The 20,911-nt window shown below is 45.7% G+C and overlaps 1 protein-coding gene across 1 annotated transcript in view; it reads right to left on the reverse strand.

Annotated features, from left to right (window-relative positions):
• The window catches only part of LOC308318678 (FH1/FH2 domain-containing protein 3-like), a 179,323-nt gene that overhangs the window by 65,969 nt on the left and 92,443 nt on the right, over positions 1-20,911 (reverse strand). The window contains exons 4-5 of the mRNA XM_080768302.1: positions 10,218-10,285; positions 4,437-4,542 (exon numbers count right to left, since the gene is read on the reverse strand). Coding sequence (XP_080624428.1) covers positions 4,437-4,542; positions 10,218-10,285 — 174 coding nt within the window. The remainder of the gene's footprint in view (positions 1-4,436; positions 4,543-10,217; positions 10,286-20,911) is intronic.

Here is a 20,911-nt window from a genome sequence, read left to right on the forward strand (position 1 = left end):
GTGGGGTGAGTAATCTATAGGGGAAAAAAAGTCATTTATCATGGCAGCCGAATGGTTCGTGTTTGGGACTATTTTTCCTTTCTGTGGGAGTGGGATGAGAGGATTGAATATAGACCACCTAATCTGGCTCCTTTCCAAGAGCAGGAGCAGCGGCTCTACTTCAAGTCTCTCGCGAGTTCCCTTCATTGTATCGAGTATCTTTTTTTTATTTTTACATTTACTGTTACTTAACTTTGACACAATTATTCGGGACCCGCTTGTCGTATCTTCACTAGCTCAAACAGGTTAGAGGAATCTCTGGCCTATAGTGAGTTAGGAGTAGCTTCTTCTTTCTTTAATTCCCCAAGCGTGATGTGTCCAGTAACGATGCAGTGCTTCTGGAAGGTGCAAAAGGAATGAATGCACCTACGAAATTCCTTTCCGACCGAGTCACTTCAACCCTTACTTTCCAGTAAAGAGCCAATTATACATCCAATGGAGGAGCAGCTGGTGGCTGTTTTGCAAACAACGTGTCCAGGGGGAGAGAGGGGGGGGGCTCTGAAATGACTTACAGAGACAGAGCTGTTGAGAAACTGTATGCCACTGATGAATATCTCCAAGTGAGCAGTAAATTGCTTCAAGTTGACGGTAATTGCTTTGTCTTTCACTCTGTCCACTGACTGCTGGGCTCACCCTCTGAAACCATGTGTCACTTTGTAATGGCTTTCACTTGTCAGACGACAAGTTCTCAGAAACAAGTGGAGCAGCAGCTTTTCTTTCTTTCTTTCTTTCTTTCTTTTGGGGGCCTTTTTCTTTATTGTCTTTATTTGACAAAGTCAGTGCAGAGCATCTAGGACTCAGTGTCATGAAACAAATGGACCGGTTCAGCCAGGAATCAAACCAGGGACTCGCTGTCAGGCATGAGGACCCAATGTGATTCACCCAAACCATTTGGAATCCACGGGGCTTTGAGGACGAGAACAAAAAAATGAGGAATACAAAGATGCGGACCAGGGGCGGGTGTCGATGCGGCGAGGAGAAACGCGAAAACAGAAAACACACAAGCATACATACAGCCCTGGGGGACTCGAACAAAACAGAAAACACACAAGCATACATACAGCCCTGGGGGACTCAGAACAAAACAGAAAACACACAAGCATATACAGTATACAGCCCTGGGGGACTCAGAACAAACGGGGGGGCGAGGGCTGCCTTCCAGGCCTTGAGCCGAGGAGGAGGCGCGGAGAGATGGGAGAAGTGAGAGCGATGCATTAATACCAAAACAATGACTTCTAGTTGGCTCAGAGTAACCCTGTTGTGCTTGGCTGTCTCTGCCTGTGCATGGGCTGTGTGTGTGAGTGCGCGCGGTGTGTGTGTGTTTGTGTGAGTGCGTGCGTGTATGTGTGTATGTGTGTGTGTGTGTGTGTGTGTGTGTGTGTGTGTGTGTGTGTTTGTGTGTGAGGGGGGTTTCTTATTTACCCCCACCTGGGAATCCTCGTCACAGAGCTGCTCTTGTTTGGATGTGATCAAGAGTAACGCAGCCAGACTCGCATATCATCATTGTTGTTGGACAGAAACCTCTTATCTCCACATTTGAACTTTTTGCGTTTTTTCATAAATTAACGTCCTACTTGATCACACTACAGTGTCACACAAAAAACATCAAAAGTAGCAGATCTGCACGTGTGTGTGTGTGTGTGTGTGACTGTGTGTGTGTGTGTGCGGCGTAGTGTGCGGCGTGTATGCATACGTTGCGTGTTCTAGTCCAACATATGGCTGTGGAGAGAGAGAGAGAGAGAGAGAGAGAGAAGGAGAGTGATCTACAGCACCTCCATTTCCTCAGCTGGTCATGAGAAAATATAGGTCAGGAGTTGAACCAGGTTAAGGGGGCTTTGGGGGAGAGCGCTAGGTATGTATGTTATTGTCATGGCAACACTGCAGTAATGTAAAGGAGGATGGGGGGAGGGGGGGGGGGGTTAGACAGCTAGGGTGCGGTCTGGTCGAGATGAAGGGATAAATAAACACGCAGAAGAAGGAATAAAGAGCCCCCCACCCCCTCCTCCTCCTCCCCCTAACCCGGGCCCCGGAGGCACGGCAGGGCCCCGACTGACTGGAGGAGGAGGAGGAGGAGGGATGAGGCCGACAGGGAATGTGTGGCGCCCGCTGAGGGCCGCAAACAAAGGTATGGCGGCCGGGAAGCCCCTCCCTCCCATTACTGGCGACACGAACGGACGAACAAACGCTTACATGTGGTGAAGTCTGATGGTTTCCCCGAGACTCTCTCTGTCTCTCTGTCTGTCTCTCTCTCTCTGTCTCTCTCTCTCTGTCTCTCTCTCAATCTCCGCCTTGTTTGGTGGGGTGCTTTTAGCCCGGCCGGTGGCGTGATTTATCGGTCTGAGATCCTGTCCAAGTTCAGACGGCAACATCGCGGCCGCTCAAAGATCACAGCACGGGGAGGGCAGAGAGCAGGTCCAGGCGACGGGGTCATGTTCACTTTTACAACCAGCCCTGGGGGGGGGGGGGGGGGTCTGTGCTGCTGCTGGATGGGGGGGGGGGGGGGGGGGGGGGGGGGGCTTTGTTGTAGCATGATGGAGCACTTTGCTCTTTGATTATCGTCTCTGTCGGGAGGGAAACCTTCAAATTCAAAAGTAGCAGATCTGCTACTTTTTATCACTTTCGAATTTGAATCCCGGAAAAGCAACAGTTTTGGACGTGTGGCTACAGAGGGGTGTAGGCCGTGGACACACACACACACACACACACACACACACAATGTCGGGGTGCCCCGAGAGCTTATAGATCTGCTATTTTAGGTGTAAATCTCCCTGAAGTGAATGAACATGTGGAGGCTTATTCATGTGTCTGGAATGTGTAGCCATTATAGCGTCAATTAGAGCCTTTGATGAACTAATGGCACAGAGGTGTCTGGCCTGTGTAGTCCAAACTTCAATGGAGCATTTGTCTTAATCAGCCATAAAAGTAGTGCGATCTATAACTTTTAACTTTGTACGTGTGTGTGTGTGTGTGTGTGTGTGTGTGTGTGTGTGTGTGTGTGTGTATGGTAATGTAGACCAAAGACAATTGGAATGAGTTTGTACTCCAATGCGCCACATATAACATATCGTTGCCGTCGGGCAGAAACCTCTTATCTCATATTTTATCCTTTATTTATTTCTTCATTTTGGTAAATTAATGTCTCACTCGATCACACTACAACGTCACACAACAGCATCAGCAGCAGTAGGCAGGACAAGATCAAAAAACGCTGTGCTGAAAATGAACATGCAGCTTTCCACCCGACCAGAGACGATATTATCCAGTCTCGACAAATCAACCCAAGTGCAACAAAATGTCTTTTCTCCAAAAGGTGAACAAGAGAAAAGGAAAGGGAGGGGATATGTTGCGTGTGTGTGTGTGTGTGTGGGGGGGGGGGGGGGGGTTTAAGGGGAAAATTTACATTTATGACCTGCAATATCCTGCCAGGACATTTTACTAGACCGCTGTAAGCATGCGTGACCTGCCCTCTTCGCAAGCGGGCCGTTAAATGGTGTTGACCCTGCGTCTCTGTGTGGCAGACCTCCACGGACCCTCGCAGCATAGCAGCAAGTTAACCCCGGACCCCCCCCACCCCCCCACCCCCCAAACACATATGACCTTGCAACCCACCAACATGGTGGGACAGATAAATTAACCAGCTGCTAAACGTGGCCTAATTTGTGGAGTGCCCCGCGTTCTGCCGGGGCACTCCTTGTGTGTTGTTTATGTGTCAAAGCGTGTGCGTGTGTGTGTGTGCGTGCGTGTGTGTGTGCGTGCGCGTGTGTGTGTGCGAGGAGGACTTCTTAGAACCATCAATTTACATGGCTTTGTAAACACACGTGGTTCTGGAGAGATTTATGGGGAGAGAGAATGCGTTGCTGCCGGATTGATTCATAACATCCTTGATTGGCCCTTTTGCACTGCAAATGGAGGCATGAGAACGCAAAAAGGCAAGAGAAAAGGTAGTACTTGGATTCAAGCAAAATAAAATCTCATGACTTCAAATGTTTGTTTGTGCCCTATAACAAGGTGCAATGTGTTAAACCGTTTGAAAGGAGCTGTCCCACACTAGCGCTGCTCCCTAAACAATTAGCAATATGTCAAATTATACTGTTCCTGCTGTCCTACATGCTGCCAACCGTGAATAAATCACAGATTGAGGCTTTAAGTTTAAGCCTACAAGCTCTCAATATGTCGCAGGTGCATTCAGAGCTTTTAGATCAGCTGTTTTCGCTGTCCAACATAGAAGACACGATGGCTTCTATAGAATCCAAGTCCTGAGTATTTATTCAGCTCTGAGAGTGTCAGGGCTACAACTGTGCATTGGTTTGCTATACTATAGTGATTGTGTACGGTTCCTTTTCATGGTGAAAGTAAAACACATTCCAAAAGGCTGTGCAGGGATGAGCCGGACTCACCTCTGAGGATGTAGTTCTGGTAGTTCTGGTCTGCTTCAGCACCCACTTTTATCAAACATGTCAGGCCCTCAGCCACCACGAACTCATGCACCAAGTCCTTGTCATCCTGGGGGAGGGGAGGGGGGGTTGAGAGAGAGAGAGAGAGAGAGAGAGAGAGAGAGAGAGAGAGAGAGAGAGCTAAATCAGTAAAGAGATTGAGACTTTGAAATGCTCAAATGTACAAATTCTCACAAGTTAATGAACACATTGAATTTTCCAATTGCAGAGGTTGCTTATCGCCCGGAAGCTTTAGCTATAATATTAGGGAAATGTAAAATAAATAGCCGTATTTGTAAAGTTGTTTCGAATAAAAAACAAAACAAACAACGGGAGCGGGATGGGATTTTTCTAGCCTTACTTCCTTGGGATGAGGAAGTGATTCAGTGGTCTACAGTCATCTGAGCCGGTCACTCATTCATTGAGCGGAGCAGTGTGAGCACTGAGCACCCCTCTGTGGCGCGGTACTCATTCATTGAGCGGAGCAGTGTGAGCACTGAGCACCCCTCTGTGGTGCGGTACTCATTCATTGAGCGGAGCAGTGTGAGCACTGAGCACCCCTCTGTGGCGCGGTACTCATTCATTGAGCGGAGCAGTGTGAGCACTGAGCACCCCTCTGTGGCGCGGTACTCATTCATTGAGCGGAGCAGTGTGAGCACTGAGCACCCCTCTGTGGCGCGGTACTCATTCATTGAGCGGAGCAGTGTGAGCACTGAGCACCCCTCTGTGGCGCGGTACTCATTCATTGAGCGGAGCAGTGTGAGCACTGAGCACCCCTCTGGGGCGCGGTACTCATTCATTGAGCGGAGCAGTGTGAGCACTGAGCACCCCTCTGTGGCGCGGTACTCCCGCGAGAGCACTCAAAGCCACACGTTGTGTGTGAACTGTGAATTAAGGACGATGAGTTCTACTGCAGATTTACAGTAACGACAAGGCAGTGTCCCTCATGAAGTCATTACTAGGCTTGTTTTACTGGGACGGCACCGCCTTAAATCACAAGTCCTGTGTGCGTGCGTGCGTGCGTATAGTGTTACTGTACTTGGGAGGAGTATAATAGAATTTGAGCTACCGGTATATCTGATTTTCCTGGTCCTCACAAGACAAACAGATGTTTTGAGGTAATACGAGTTAGGACAAGATTTAGGATGGGTTTAGGGTTAGAATTACAGGCATTTAGAGGTTGGATTTAGCGGACGGGTTAGGGCTATGCCTGATTACCGTAATACTTTTAGTTGCTCGCCGGTATTGTGCAACGACAAATAGCAGAGCTTGTAGATCAGCTATTATTTTCTGCTTTAGTCATACAGTTAAAAAATGCAAAAAATGAAATAAGGGAAAAGTGGCATTTGTGAAATCTCTGTCCTAAAACGTTTATGTCCTCACATGTGTAGTAATACAAACCTGTGTGCGTGTGCTTGTGCGTGCGTGCGCGTGCATGTAAACGGCTCTGCTGGGACTGAAGGGGGCTGTTTTTCTAGTGTGATAAAGAGCAACACCAACAGGCCTGTCCTGCTACTGAGATTTATGCTAAGCTCCAGAGCATGGATATATTTCCATGGGAGCAAATTATACCAGCGCCTGGTGCCACATGCGACACTCACAGCGGACACATTAGCCAGCGTGCTGCCGCCTGTGAGCAGCACATTTCCTGCACTCCTGGCAACGCATGGTGTTTTGCGCTACCTTGAGTGTTGCTAAGTGCCTGTTGCTCCCTAACCATTATAATGTGGTCATAAAGGCGTTCGCTGTGGAGAGGGACGCTAAGATGTCTGTGGCTGGCTGCTGCACTGTGACGAATGGCATGACACCAGCGTTGCCAGATGTCGAGAGAGAAACACGCGACCACGGCCTATGAAAACAAGCCCGATAGTTACACCACTATTATGTCGGCTATTTGAATATAGACGATCTGTAAGTTCAAAACAGGTCATGAGCATCGTTGTAGATTGCCAGTCTTCAAAAAGAAATCATGAAATAATAAAATCCCTGGCACAACATCTTTTCAGAATGGGGTTCCCCCAAAGACCCCCCCAAGAAAGCAACACTGCAAATTAACCATCAATATTTGCATGCTACTTTACAGAAAAAACAAGCCCAAAGTTGTTTATAATAAGCAGACTTGGCAACATGGCATGCCACAGAGCGATGCAAGCCTGAGTTAGTTACACTCGGTTGCGTTGCCGAGCGCTGTGCACCGCAAATAGCAAATCTACAAGCCCACGATGTGTCGCAGCGTGATGTGTTGTGCAGATTGTAGATCTGGCCACAGAGTGCATGTCTCCTCACTGAGCCCAAACCACAGGCCTGCATACACTTTCACACTCGCTTCAATCATTCAATCATTTGGTGGTCGGTGTCAGTGTCAGCAGCATCTATAGAGTAGACTACGAAAAATAACTCAAATGTTTTACTCAAGTACCAATACTGCAATGTAGAAATACTCTATTACGTGTAAAAGTTCAGAATTGAACATTTACTTGAGTAAAAGTACAAAGGTATTGGTATAAAAATTTACTTATAGACAAAGTATGTCAAAAGTAGAAAGTACTCATTGGGCACAATGTCCCATTTATTTTTGTATGAAAAATATTTTGGAGCAGATCTACATGTCTACATGTCGCAATGCGATGCATCCCGGGGGGATAGGTCATTTTCTGTTGTAGAACCCACACTGTGGAATGAACTCCCACCTCATGTCAGAGCTTCTCAATCCTTGTCTGTGTTTAAATCACGTCTGAAAACTCACTTGTACTCCTTGGCATTTGAACATACTGATTAAGAGTTGCTGCTTCCACTACATTGTGTCCTTATGTTGCCCTGTTTATGTACTGTTGTTGTTGTTGTTGTTTTTTTCTTGATACTCTAGTATGTCTTTGTGTACAGCACTTTGTTTCAACCTTGTTGTATAAAAATGTGCTTTATAAATAAAGTGGATTGGATTGGATTGGATATTTTAAAATGGATGAAATATATAGGGCTAATGTATGTTTTAAAATGGATGAAATATATAGGGCTAATGTATGTTTTCTGTTTAACTAGTTTTCATATAATTATAGTGGAGTAAAAGCACATTATTTCTCGTCTCTGAGATGTAGTGGAGTAGAAAATTGCAAATACTCCAGAGAAGTAAAAGTAACTCAAAATTGTATATACGTAAGCCAGGTGAGTGTAGCGTTCGTCAACATAGACATATGAATAGTCGCTACCGGGCAGAAACCTGTCTCCAAAATGTAACTTTTTGTGTTTTGAATGCCCTACTGACGCTGTAGTGTGATCAAGTAGGGCCTACTTGATCACACTACAGCGTCACACGAACGCATCAAAAGAAGCTTATACCGCTAATTGCGACTGCGACGATGACACATCGCTCCAATGATCTACGTTTATTTCTCCATGTCCCTCGGTGCTGGACTTGAAATAACACGAAGATACATGGCGGAGAGAACGTCACTTCATCATGAACATGACATTATACACACAGAGAGGGGCTTTCCCACTGCAGAGCTTTGTAGCTCAGCTTGCATTTCACTCAGAGATAGTTTGTTGTGTTTTGACGTGACCCTCTCTCTCTCTCTCTCTCTCTCTCTCTCCGAGATGACAAAGCCACCTGCGACTCTCACACCTGTCGACGACTGCATAATTTAACCCATTTTGGACTGAGGTCCTAAATCCTGACATTTTTCTGAAAAACCTATGTTTCCATGTCATGGACCCCCAGAATTATCTCTATTGGGCCACGGACCCCCATCTGAAAATATGTAGTTCCAGGGACCCCCCAGAAGCAAATATTTTAGTTCAAAATGTTCGCTCTGAAATATATATCCAATGATTTGTGCCTCATTTTAATGATTTAAAAAAATAGCAGACCTACAAGCTCGTAGCACACCACTCGGTGGCGCGCTATGAGCTTGTAGATCTGCTATTTTTCAACACCAAGAGGGGTTCCCGCCCACAATGGGTTAACGGAGCGGGGGGCTCTCGCCAGGCTCCAGCATGCGGTCTAGCGTTCAGGTTGGCGGGGCAGGAAGAGCACACTAAACACTGTAGGGTGGTCCGCCGTTCCGTACGTCTCTCCCGGGAATTACGTTGGGAGTATTTCCAGATCTGGGCTGACCGTACGTACAGTACAGTATATATATGATGGAGACTCCAGTCATCTGGTAAACGCTCTGTGTGTAACACACACACACACACACACACACACACACACACACACACACAACGGATGGACAAACAGCTGGGCGAATATCATTCACTCTCCTATACCGCGGCGGTGCGAGGGAGTGTTTTTCGGTTAGATATATGGATGCAAATGAATAAATACATGACTAAAGAATGCTGTGTGATTTACTGTACGTGTCATCGTCTTTGAGCTGGACTGTGTATGTTTGGGAAAACAAACACAAGGGCCATCGATGCTCGTCTGCTTTTTTTTCCCTTCGGTGTCTTTCATGCGTCTATTTGTGAGTTAGTTAAGAAAACAACGTCCGATTTGTATTGGCAGAGGAATAAGCCAAACATCTCAGCGTTCAACTGATGTCTCAGAATGTTTACTTAGAAATGGGGGATGAGAGGACATGGCAACATTATAGAAGCTACTCAACGTGGGGTCCAGAGACCCCCCAGTGGGGTCCAGGGGGTCCGGGCCGTATATCCCATTGATGGTCAGGAAACACTACGGGTCTGTAAACAAGACTTGCGAGTCGTTTATTGGACGGCTGATTGGTTTAATTAATAATTAACTAAGAAGGGCCTCATTCTTTAGATGGTGACTGTAGAATGTAAAGCAGCAATCAGCCATCCGTGCCACCCCCCCCCGTCCCCCCCGCTCCCCCCCCCGTCCACAGCTTTCAGAGACCCAACAAAACAAAACCACTGACATCGTCTGTTGGTTGGACTTGTTCCCACTGGCTGCAGAGAGAGAGAGAGAGAGAGAGAGAGAGAGAGAGAGAGAGGAGAGAGAGAGAGAGAGAGAGAGAGAGAGAGAGAGATAGACAGAGAGAGAGAGAGAGAGAGAGAGAGAGAGAGAGAGACAGAGATAGACAGAGAGAGAGAGAGAGAGAGAGAGGGGTGTCTATTCTGGGCCTGCCCGCCCGCCTCCAACCTGGTGCTCTCTTTTCCATTATTACTAAACATACAGTAACCACTTTTTACTTGTATAGCAGAGTAGTTCCACATTGCAGTATTGATACTTTTACTTGAGTAAAAGAGAAATTTTTCCACCACTGGTTAGACCCCCCCCCTCCCAGTGAAGCTCAGTCTTAGTCAATAAGTCAATGTTTCTCTATTTCAAGGACTGTGTAGCACGCATTATATACAGTAGATAGTGTGTGTGTGTGTGTGTGTGTGTGTGTGTGTGTGTGTGTGTGTGTGTGCGTGTGTGCGTGTGTGTGTGTGTGAGTGCGTGTGCGCCGTGCGTGCGTGTGCATGTGCGTGTGCGTGTGTGTTGTGTGTGGTGTGTGTGTGGTATATGCAAGTGTGCATTTTTGGGTGTTTTGCATAATAATGCGAATGCACCAAAGGACCACAAGTTTGGGAAAGGCGTCCATTTGACGAACCTCTCAGAGATAACGAGGAATGGGAGTGACAGCTAAGCCCAAACCACACCGGTATAGGGACTCCTTGGGTGGGTCAACCACACAATGCAACTCATTGCAACCGTCGCTGTGGTTCTGCTCACTGCAGAACTGGGGAGGGGAGGGGACTGTGGGTCCGGTGGAGGGAGAGTTAAAGGCTCCAAATTACCTGAAAAATCTGCTTGAGGGAAAACAGGGCCCGACGCAGCTCCCGTCCCGTCGAGTTGTAGAGTTTCTCTGTATGGAGAGAGAGAGAGAGAGAGAGAGAGAGAGAGAGAGAGAGAGAGAGAGAGAGAGAGAGAGGGGGGGTGGGGGGGGGGGGGAGGAGGGGAAAACATTAATCCACCATCACAGAGATGCTGTCTTCGTGAAGTAGGAAAAAGTGAACAGAAGAAAGTTGTTTTATTTTTTTTAGATCAGTGAGATAACAGATTCTAACGTGGTGGGAGTGACTGTTCTCTTTCACAGCATCACATGACCGAGGCCTCTGCTCTACCAATCAATCATCTCTGAGAGGCACATGTTTTGTCTGCATTGAGAATCACTTTCTCGTGTCCGCCGGCCGACGCAGATAAAGCTCCTCGGAAAGAAGTTTGGAAACGTATGTTTGTTCCATCACATCTCTGTTGTTACTTTAACAGAAGCACGGTACAGTATGTCGTATGATTGGAAAGCCTGTTCCGTTCGCCTTTATAATGATGTCACATTTGAAATGAACACGCATTTCTGGGAAGAAGAGCAACACAGCTGATGACGTGGGCGGGTTCCAAGTGAAATGTGCCAAACATCCGAGTTAGGGAAAGTTCTGTCGATAACAGATTTTTGGCAATTTTGGTTACATTTCACTTGGGGCCCACCCACATAATCAGCTGTTTTGCTCGGTCCCACAAATCGAATGGGACATAGTTTTGGACATACAATTATCCTAGTACAGTAACAACAGAGATTAGGATCTCGTCTCCTGCAACCTATATGCAAGCAAATCACCAACTCTAAGTCCTTGTGCACTAAATGCAGTCGGTCACAAATACTGATTGTGATACCATTAAAAGCTGGGGTAGTCATTGGTCCTAGACCTATCTCAAACCCTCACCCTAACCCTAACCTCCCACGGGGCAGCACACCTAAACCTAATCTTAACCCTCTCCCAACCCTTAACGCACCCCTCACCAACCCTAATCCGGTCGCTTTGACGCACCCCTCACCAACCTTATGTCTAACCAATGACTAGTCTGAACTAAGTATGCACCCCCTTCAGTAGGAGGTACTCACTCAGAGTTAATACGGGGGGCCGGGGGGGGGGGGGTAATTTTGGATTATTAACCAACCCTAGCATCCCTGTTCTGTTGGGAACATTTGCCAAAAATAGCAGATGTACAAGCTCACAAACGCTTCGTGCTGCGATTCATTGAGAGCTTGTGGACTGGCAAAGGTTTGGTGTGGGGGACAAAGAGCAGAGTTTAAGGGCTGTATTTTGCGTGTCTTAAGTACCAGGTCTTATTCCCTAACTTGAGTAAACTAAAGACCTGGAGGCGTGATCAATGCTCTTTGGACACTCAGAATAGCCAAATGGCATTGATCACGCCTCCATGTCTTTAGTTTACTCAAGTTAGGGAATAAGACCTGGTACTTAAGACACGCAAAATACAGCCCTGAAAATACACCTCAACAGGACTCAGGACACAATGCTACACAAGTACACATTGACAGAGCTGTTAAACGACGCCAGCTATGAAATCTCTGAAAAGGATTAATCTGCAACACAATTCTACACAATAATTACGTAGTGGGGTGGAGTGGGGGTCCCTGCGGCATCTCTCTCTCAGCTATAAGGGTGCATTGGCTTGAAAAACATTCAAGACCCCTGATTTAAAGCAATCATCCCATATTGCTAAACAGAGCAAAAGGAAGAGAGAGAGAGAGAGAGAAAAAAGAAGGAGAAAAAAAACAGTGAGAGGAATTCTGGAGTGGGGGAAGAAAGGAGGAAAAAAAAGAGCACAGTAGTAAGAGCAGCTCTGAGCTTTTGGTGAACAACATCTGTGGAGAGTTAGGCCAACACACTGCGTACGTTTCCTGCCTCTGGCCCAGCCCGAGGCCAGGAGGAGCGCCTAGCATGCAGGCTGTAGAACACCAAGTCACACATACTGTAGCAGACTGAAGGCTCCCACCACCACAATGCAACACAAAGGAGCGCTCATTCATCAGAGCGGGGCCGACGCCACACGGGGCTCCCAGGTCTGCATCCTGCAGGTCTTTTCCTTTATCCGTGTAATTATTTTACGGGGAGGTTTCTGGGAGTCTAGTATAGATGATCTGATATTTCGTCATCGTCGACCATAACAACACGAAGTCCTCATGGGTTCTTTCTGGCTCACAGAGAGCTGTCTTATCCCCTCTATGCCTGACATGTCCTGTCTCTCTATCCTCTGCTGTCACTGTGGTTTTCAAGATTGTTTTATTTCAAGGACCCCCCCCCAGACATTATTAGGGCCACGGACCCCCCGTATAAAAGTGTGGAACCACCTGGTTCCATTTATACACTCAATTCCATTCTAGCTATCAATGATTTAGCTGGGGACCCTCCCCCTCCCCCCACACTGAGGACCACTGTCCTGTCTAAATACATAGGAAAAAAAAAGAAAAAAAAGAAACAAAAAGGATCCTGCAGCATCAGTGCAGTTCACACTATCTACCAAAGGGTGTCAGCGTTGAGCAGAGTAGTGTTCCGGCGCTGCAGTGGCTAAACTGCATCACAGCTCAGACACTACTGTAGAGGCTGCTCTGACTCAGCAGAACACTGCACTGTACACACATACACGCAGGCAGGCAGGCAGGCAGAAAGGCACGCACGCACTATTAAAAAACAAGTAGTTTTGAAGACGTCAACGCTGTGACACGTTGTGAGCTTGTAGATCGGCTACTGTCTGTCCAGTGCACGACCACACCAGTGAGCTTGTAGATCTACTGTCCGCAGTGCACGACCACACCACTGAGCTTATAGATCTACTGTCCAGTGCACAACCACACCAGTGAGCTTGTAGATCTACTGTCCGACCACACCAGTGCACAACAAGAGCATAAACCACCTAACCTCTAGATGTGTAACCCAAACCTCTGACCACAACCTGAAGCTTTTCCTCATTGTGAGAAGCAGGACAATCAACTGTCCTCACAATGTTCTACTACTGGGCCCTCACACGTATAGTCACAGGCACGCACGCCCGCACGTGCATACACACATGCGCACACACATGCGCACCGCACACATCCCTTAAGTTGTGTTTTTCTCAGATTTGCACAGAGGTCTCACATCCTTTCCCAGTGTGTTCCAACCTTGAACATGGACGCTCTCCAACGCCTGCTCACTGTCTAAGGTCTAAAGACATTGGTCACGTGCACGCATGCACGCACGCGCGTACGCACAAACCCCTTGTATCACTGCAGTTCCCGTCTTCGCAGACAGCTGCTACTGATTCTATTCTGAAGTGTAAGAAACACACACACACACAGTCTGATGAGTGCATAATGCTGGGGATTCACAGCAACAGCCTTCTATTCATCATTGTTAGACCAGCAATGATCCCCCAAGGAGGGTGAGGGTGAGAGAGAGAGAGAGAGAGAGAGCGAGCGAGAGAGACATAATATCTCCGGAGGCTCTATATAACAGGATTCTTCTGGACACTTTTCCGGACCATCTGAACTACACAGACCCTGTAGTCACTACTAGTCAGGGCCTGGGGGCGCTTCCGGCTTCTTTCCCACAAAATATACAAAAATCAAACAATTACACATTGTAATCTTATAACGATAACATCCACATTATGGAGGTTCCGGAGCTTGACGGGGCCATCGATGGGTTAATTAATGATGACTGACAGCTGACATCATCTCGATACTAAAATGATCCTATTTGAGGACTTTAACACGCTGTTTAAAAATTAAATGAGAACAGATTAATTGTGTTCTATGATCTCATACTGTACATATTCCCCCCCTAAACCGCAAACTGTCAGGCTAACTGTTCTTTATTGAGAGTTTAATGAGATATATTAGATTTTAAATGGTGTCATCATGAGGACAATTAAGCTTGATTCATACTGTAGTTCATTGAATCATTAGGGCTGTTATGATTATGGAATTTTACTTGACGATTTATTGTCACTCAAACAATTGTTCCTATTGTTTCTGTCTGTCAAGCTATCTAGTATTTTTTGCAGTTTCCCTGCTTGAAAGGGATGGCACAGACCATATGGAGATTTTAAACTGGGTTTCACTCATTCAATGACCACACAGTTTCCTTCTTTTTACTTCTTTACTTTGTAGTTGAGTAGTTGTACAGGTAAGTGGGTAAGTCAGTTAAGGTGAAAAACCTTAAAGGGAAAATAAAAAGGACTAATGTAAGTATAACATTCAATCAATACACATACTTTGCATATGTTTTAAACACCTGTAAATATCATTAATACTTCATAGTGTTTCTTAATCAATCATGATATAAATCAATTCATTTTTTGCTCAATTCGTTTTTAAACAGTTTTTAAGCATAATAAATGTATTTAAATGTAAATTAAATAAGCTGAATTAATTTGCATCATTGAAACGTTTTTATCAAACAATAATCAATTCAACTGTATTTTAAATCAAAAGATATGAAATCATAAACAACAACAACAAACAATGACAAGTGTCCATGAACTGGCATGCAACTGGCATGAATATATAGTTCTCTCACCGGCTGTCTCTCCAGTATTTATATGGCTGCACCGTTCTGCTGTGTGTGTGTGTGTGTGTTGCTCCTGTTTGGATCCACACTGATGTTTCTCATGGAGGTTTGTGTGTTTCCTGTGTTTGGCCAACGCCCTACTCTCAGGTGCAGTGAATGCACTGATGCTGATTAGGGGAGTTGGGGAGTGAGTGAGTGAGTGACAATCAGCTGAGTGTCAGTTGACTTCACACTGTCGTTGAACATAATGAATAAAATATATATTTCTGTTTGGCTTTTAGGCTTCTTAAACAAGAGGTGCAAGGGGCGGATATGACAAATAACTTAATAAGGGATGAAAGACGCCAGTTTGATTCAAAGCCGACGTGTTTTCCAACAGCTTGCTCAAAGTGGGCTCCAGGGAACGCCAGCAGGGGGTCGTTGAGGAGGTTCCACTGATGATGATTGATGATTGATAGTAATCCAATCATCTCTGTCGGGTGGAAACCTCGTTCGTATATCATGCATTGTGCATTTGACCAGCCTATACATACATGATTAATTAGCATACATTGTTTTCCCGGTGAAAATAGGTAAATATGTTTTGTGAAAATAGCTCCAACACGTTGCAGTCAGCACTCAGCATGTATGTTGGCTGTATAATCATAACTCATATGATGAAGTATATAATAGCATATTGCTGTCGGGTGGAAACCTCCAAAACTGCTCAAAGCGAGCTTGCAGATCTGCTACTTTTGTGTGCCACTGTAGTATGATCAGTTCATTTACAAAACAACAAAAACACAAACAAGTTAAAATATAAGACATAAGAGGTTTCTGCCCGACAGCGACACTATAGGATTTAAGGGGTTAAGTGATAGTGGTTTCACACTCACTGTAGAACAACCTGGGTCATAAAGATTAGTTAGTTCACTATGACCTCAGCCAGTCGTTGGCATCTGCATCCACACGGAATAAACGTGCGCCACAACCCCGTATGCGAGAAGCGAGACAAGATCTGGTGATGCTGATTTATATCGCTGTGCATCAGGGGAAAGAAATGTGATACTCGGAATTGTAAATAGCAAAAAAAAAAACGCAATACCCCCGAGAGGAAACAGACTTATTGCAGCAGCATGTAAGAAGGGAACTTTCCCAGGGTGAAAAAGTGAATTTAGTTTAGGTGAAAACGTTACGGGCTGTTTCCTGTTAGACTGTAACAAATCATGAGCTAGTTGTAGAATTTTGGAAAAAAATGAAAGCAAAAAAACCCTAAAAGTTCAAGGCAGTCTTCTTTCTGAAGTCTTGCAACAGACCTCAGTTGGGACAGCGGTGCCTCGGCCAGCCAGGAGTAGGACCACATCCAACCACTCTAGCACGGCCCGTTCACACTGCTGCTGTGCCAATTCTCTTTCCAGATCTTTGGGTCTACAAGCTCAAAATGCATCCATATGCATTGCGTTATGAACTTGTAGATCGGCTAATTGTCAATTAGCTTGATGTTGGTGCTATATTAACTCATTTTGATGGGGACCCCTTGGAAGCCCCTCAAGGCCCACAGACCCCATTTTGAGAAGTCAGTTCAAATATGAGTATATGAGTATCGTTAAACGATACAGAGACACCTCCCTGAAAATGACGCAGAGACAGTTTGTTTATTTTTGGACCACAATGCTTATATGAGACGATTTTAAGAGGGCCCAATGTTATTCTCTGTAGAGAAAAACTTGCGAACCGGGGGTTGAGCGAGTGACGTCTGGACTTCGGTACTGTATCGGGTCCCATTTTTAGAGTCTTGGGCATGACCCACACTCTAACTACAAGGCCACTGCCTGTCACAAACCGCTGGGCTTAGTCACACACCATAAAAACACAATAGCATCCCTATTCTGAGGTGAACATTAAGGCAGCATAATACTGCAGGGGGGAAACAGGAGGGGGTCCCAGTGTAGACCCCTGGGGGACTCCGGTCAACTAAGTATTGTATGGGTTCAAGTGGAGCTTTTCAGAGACACACATCTCTCCTGAAACGGTATATGAATACAACAGGTATACAGAGAGGATTCCATAACAGGCAGGGAGACAAAAGCCTCCGATGTGTGTGGGTCAAGACAGGGTCACACCCCTGTGTGTGTGTGTGTGTGTGTGTGTGTGTGTGTGTGTGTGTGTGTGTGCGTGCGTGTGTCGGAGCAGAGTTTAGATTAGTGATCTCCTCACAGCTGACCGCACTGCCTCCGATCACTTGAAAGAGAGAGACAAGCCCGGGGCAGATAACGTGGTTACTCATCACACCTTCCACACGACCCCAAACCACGCAACTTTGATTTGTGTAGACCCCCCGCCCCCACCCAACCGCCCAACCAACCAGCCCCACTGCTCTAATGTTTAACCCCTAACCACCCCACCCCACCCACACACCCACCCTACTGCTTCAATGTTTAACGCTGTGCTGTTGAGAATCAGCGCACTCTCTAAGAGACTTCACAGCCCTTCCTTCCAAAGCACAAGGGATTTATATTGTTTAATGTAAACACCCAAGAGATGCATCAAGGAAGTGGTGATGATTCAACTGAAGGAGCCTGACTAGTTGGAGGCCGGTGCGGCACACAGTGGTGGAACAAGTACTACATTGTACTTAAGTGAAAGTATCAATACTGCAATATAGAAATATTCTGTTGCAAGCAAAAGTTTGGAATTCATCATAAGATTGGCTAGCGTGTGAATTTACAATTTCTTATGCGCGACACCGGCCTGCAACTACTCACAGTAGTTGCAGGCCATAGTTGCATAAATATGGCTTTATCAGCAACCAGGCTTTCACGAAGGTTGACTTAATCCCAGATGGGCATCTTCTGTGTGTGCATGCGTGTGTGAGTGGATATGATGGTGGTGTGGGTGCATGTACTACTGTACTACATGTGTATGTAGGAGTGTTTGAATAGGGGTGTGCATCTGTGTGTGTGTGTGTGTGTGTGTGTGTGTGTGTGTGTGGATGGGTCATTGTTGATAGGTTGGTGGGTTGGTGTGTTGACAGGTGGATAGTTTGGCTGTGTGTGCGTGTGTGTGTGTGTGTGTGTGTGTGTGTGTGTGTGTGGCGGGGGGTTGGGGGGTTAGCAGGTGAGGAAAAACGGGCCAATCAGTGATGGCGTGGTGTACAGGAATTCCTCCACCGCAACTCTCACAGAGAAGGGGGGAGGGGGGGGGGGCACCAGGGAGTTATTCCTGACATGCCCGCTAAATACACATGGTGGAGAGGAGACTGGAGAGACCTCATATCTCCATATTTAAATACACATGGTGGAGAGGAGACTGGAGAGACCTCATATCTCCATATTTAAATACACATGGTGGAGAGGAGACTGGAGAGACCTCATATCTCCATATTTAAATACACATGGTGGAGAGGAGACTGGAGAGACCTTGTATCTCCATATTTAAATACACATGGTGGAGAGGAGACTGGAGAGACCTCGTATCTCCATATTTAAATACACATGGTGGAGAGGAGACTGGAGAGACCTCATATCTCCATATTTAAATACACATGGTGGAGAGGAGACTGGAGAGACCTGTATCTCCATATTTAAATACACATGGTGGAGAGGAGACTGGAGAGACCTTGTATCTCCATATTTAAATACACATGGTGGAGAGGAGACTGGAGAGACCTTGTATCTCCATATTTAAATACACATGGTGGAGAGGAGACTGGAGAGACCTCATATCTCCATATTTAAATACACATGGTGGAGAGGAGACTGGAGAGACCTCATATCTCCATATTTAAATACACATGGTGGAGAGGAGACTGGAGAGACCTTGTATCTCCATATTTAAATACACATGGTGGAGAGGAGACTGGAGAGACCTTGTATCTCCATATTTAAATACACATGGTGGAGAGGAGACTGGAGAGACCTCATATCTCCATATTTAAATACACATGGTGGAGAGGAGACTGGAGAGACCTCTTATCTCCATATTTAAATACACATGGTGGAGAGGAGACTGGAGAGACCTTGTATCTCCATATTTAAATACACATGGTGGAGAGGAGACTGGAGAGACCTTGTATCTCCATATTTAAATACACATGGTGGAGAGGAGACTGGAGAGACCTTGTATCTCCATATTTAAATACACATGGTGGAGAGGAGACTGGAGAGACCTCTTATCTCCATATTTAAATACACATGGTGGAGAGGAGACTGGAGAGACCTTGTATCTCCATATTTAAATACACATGGTGGAGAGGAGACTGGAGAGACCTCTTATCTCCATTATTTTACTTTTTGTGTTAACTTGAACATCACAGCTCGGAGCGGCGCATAATGAGGTTTCCACCCGAGTATTTACTTGAGTATTGAAATGATATACTTCTACTCCACTAACCTCTCAGAGGCAAATGTTGTACTTTTACTGCACTATAAATGATGTGACAACTTTAGAGTCTTGGTTACTTTGGGGATATTTAATACAAAACGTCTATTCAATGCTTAAAGCTGCTCTATGTAACTGTCCTGCTCTACCCCGGATTTGAACCCAGGTCTCCTGTGTAAAAGTGCTGACATGTTTACCACTGAGCTAATAGAGCTTCCTCAGGGGAGAAATTGAATGTTGTTTGACTTCAGGTCAAAATTCGTGTCAGACAAGCCACCAGAAACAGGTTTGCGTCAAAGTTTGTGTCCAACTTAGACACAGTATCTAAACGTCTCAATAGAGGATAATCTTATTCACACAAACAATTCTCATAATAGAGCTTTTAAGCAATTTGAAAATAGCCGATCTACAAGCTCACACCGTGTGGCAATGTGACATCTTGTAAGCTCGTATATAGACACAAATCTAGACTACTTCTTCCAGCACTGCGGCTAAATGAGGCCCATCTGTAGAAACAGACGGTTCCTTCCCTGTCCCCGTCTCTCCCCGCAGTCTGTCTGCACACCGAGCCGCGCAGGGCAGGGCGCGCACCGCCCAAAGAGGCCCTCCTTTAATGAGAAATAGCTCACAGCAGATTAGTTCCATACAGCTGGCACAGATAAGTGCCCGCAAGAAGAAGAAGAAGAAGAAGGGGGGGGGGGGGGGGGGGGGGTGTCATGGGAAGAGAAGGGCGAGTGGAAGGAGGACAGAGGGGAGCAGGTATTATTCCTGTTTCCCTGACAGCACTCCTGAATCCTGAACACACTTCACACTCAATGGATCGCACCATTTGTCATGGAGCTCTGGCCGTGCCAAGGCCAGGGTTGGCACAAGAGAGAGAGAGAGAGAGAGAGAGAGGTGGAAAAAATACTCACATTTTGTACTAGTGTCAATACTGCAATATAGAAATAATCTGTTACAAGTAAAGTCCGGAATTCAAAATTGTCTTGAGTATATCAAAAAGTGTATCAAAAAGTAGTTAAATTTAGCAAAGCAGAAAGGACTCTTTTTGCAGAATGTCTCATTTCAAATTTATACAAATATTTTGAAAATAGCCAATCTACAAACTGTGAACTTGTAGATTGGCTATTTTCAAATGGCTGAAATGTATATAGGGCATATCTTTTTAAATATATTTTTTAAAGTACAATATTTTGATCTGAGACGTAGTGGAGTGGGCTAGTAGCCTATTGATATTAAGTACAAATACCTCAAAATTGTACTAAAGCACAGCACTTAAGTAAATTAACTGAGTTCCACCAATGGAGAGGGGGGGGGGGGGGGGGGTTGAGCAGTGAATAGTTGGGGTTTTGTAATGAACTGTGGACACAGAAGCAGCTAACAGTTGTGAAAGGAACTTAGAATGACAGACAGAATATAAATGAGAGACAAATTGGGGCAGCCAGTCGTTCCTGCACAGCCTTGACCCTGACATTCATACTGCACTGCAACGGCAACGTACTTAAAACACAACACTTTCAACCTGGTGGCACTCATTATAATTTATGGGCATGTCATTATAGGTGAAAACTTTGACCCAGGTTATTCTACACTTAACCCCTTCAATCCTATATTACCATTTACTTTGTACTGTACACACCTGTTTTGGAAAAGTGCTATATAAATATTTTTTATTATGATTATTATTATTATAAATCATCATAAAAATAATGCTGGGCTGGACAGCATACCCCCAGAGGTCGTAAAGAACTGTGAGCTCGACGACATCATCCTACAGTTCT

Source organism: Protomyctophum bolini (assembly GCF_963924005.1).
Source record: "Protomyctophum bolini genome assembly, chromosome: 7".
In the NCBI taxonomy this organism is placed as follows: domain Eukaryota; kingdom Metazoa; phylum Chordata; class Actinopteri; order Myctophiformes; family Myctophidae; genus Protomyctophum; species Protomyctophum bolini.